At 56.9% G+C, this 1,668-nt stretch overlaps 1 protein-coding gene across 1 annotated transcript in view; it reads left to right on the top strand.

Moving 5' to 3' along the window:
* Window positions 1–1,668, top strand: part of mvb12b (multivesicular body subunit 12B) — a 10,080-nt gene that overhangs the window by 2,327 nt on the left and 6,085 nt on the right. The window contains exons 3-5 of the mRNA XM_015369303.1: window positions 541–637; window positions 743–872; window positions 953–1,090. Of these exons, the coding sequence (XP_015224789.1) occupies window positions 541–637; window positions 743–872; window positions 953–1,090 (365 nt within the window). The remainder of the gene's footprint in view (window positions 1–540; window positions 638–742; window positions 873–952; window positions 1,091–1,668) is intronic.

The following is a 1,668-nucleotide window of genomic DNA, read 5'->3' as shown; positions in this document are numbered from 1 at the left end:
GGCCGGGGCCTAACGTCGGCCCGTCTGCTGCGGCCGGGGCCTAACGTCGGCCCGTCTGCTGCGGCCGGGGCCTAACGTCGGCCCGTCTGCTGCGGCCGGGGCCTAACGTCGGCCCGTCTGCGGCGGCCGCCTCTCTCTCTGCCTATCTGTGTGTGAAGGGCCGCTGGCTCTGATGGCGATGTTTCTTCCATACTGGCGTTCTTGTGAATTGAGAAATGGCCGCTGTTTCCCAGCTATTATGGCTGCAGATAGCGACAGTCAGTTTATTCATGCTGGGCTTAGTAACAGGATGGCTGGAGCTTTTTACTGGATCCAAAGTGGGCGGAGCTAAAACTAGCTGAGTCGTGCTTCCTGACGAAGGGTTTTCATGTCAAATACTAAATGTATTGCCGCAGGTTTTGTCAGTTTCTGCTCCGTGTTGCTGGTTCTTAGAGGCTGTGTTCATCTAACGATTGGTTAATGGCGTCCGTAGTGATGTGCTGGTTTCTGTCCTCCTGCTCGTTGGTTGCTGCTCTAATCTCATGTGCTTCTCTGTTCTAGAGCCATTTAGGCAACGTTCTTGTAGACATGAAGCTAATCGATATAAAGGACACCCTGCCGGTGGGCTTCATCCCCATCCAGGAGACGGTGGACACTCGTAAGTCAGCCCAAAGCCAAAGGCCTCTGAGCTCCAGGACCCGTTTGGCTTTTCTTCATCTGCTTGCTGTGTTCGAGGCTCCTCTCAGCCTGTCTGTCTCCACAGAGGAGCAGGCCTTCAGAAAGAGGCGGCTGTGCATCAAGTTCATCCCCAGAGACTCTACAGAGGCGGCCATCTGCGACATCCGGATCCTGGGCCGCACCAAGCAGGCCCCCCCTCAGTACACCTTCATTGGGTGAGCTGAGCTTTAGGCCAGAGCAGCTAAAGCTGAGCTCTGCCTGAGTTTAACCTGTTCTGTGTTCTGTTGGCTGGCAGGGAGCTGAACAACATGGGAATCTGGTACCGCATGGGGACCGTTCCTCGGGCTCAGGACTCCACCCACGCACCGACCACCAACAATGTCCAGAACGCTAATTCATGCGCCGTCCCCGTCCCCGCGGCTCCTCTCCCAAAGTATGTAACTGATCAGTCGGCCCGCATGCAGAAACAACGCTGAGACACTGCTGATGGTGAACGGCAGAGCAGAGCTGGAGCCTCAGGCTCCTCCTCCTGTTGCTGAGATGATCATGATGGAGGACATACTGGTCCTTCAGTTCAGGTCTCAGGTCTCTGAACCCTTTAGGGTCTTAGGTCTCTGACCACTCAGGGTCTCGGGTCTCTGACCCCTCAGTTCTCTGACCCCTCAGGGTCTCAGGTCTCTGACCCCTCAGGTCTCTGACCCCTCAGTGTCTCGGGTCTCTGACCCCTCAGGTCTCTGACCCCTCAGTGTCTCTGACCCCTCAGTGTTTCTGACCCCTCAGTGTCTCAGGTCTCTGACCCCTCAGTGTCTCTGACCCCTCAGTGTCTCAGGTCTCTGACCCCTCAGTGTCTCTGACCCCTCAGTGTCTCAGGTCTCTGACCCCTCAGTGTCTCAGGTGTGACCCCTCAGTGTCTCGGGTCTCTGACCCCTCAGGTCTCTGACCCCTCAGTGTCTCGGGTCTCTGACCCCTCAGGTCTCTGACCCCTCAGTGTCTCTGACCCCTCAGTGTCTC

This window comes from Cyprinodon variegatus, unplaced genomic scaffold (assembly GCF_000732505.1).
Source record: "Cyprinodon variegatus isolate N-32 unplaced genomic scaffold, C_variegatus-1.0 Scaffold2892, whole genome shotgun sequence".
Taxonomy (NCBI): Eukaryota; Metazoa; Chordata; class Actinopteri; order Cyprinodontiformes; family Cyprinodontidae; genus Cyprinodon; species Cyprinodon variegatus.
This window is presented reverse-complemented; position numbering and strand designations above follow the sequence as displayed.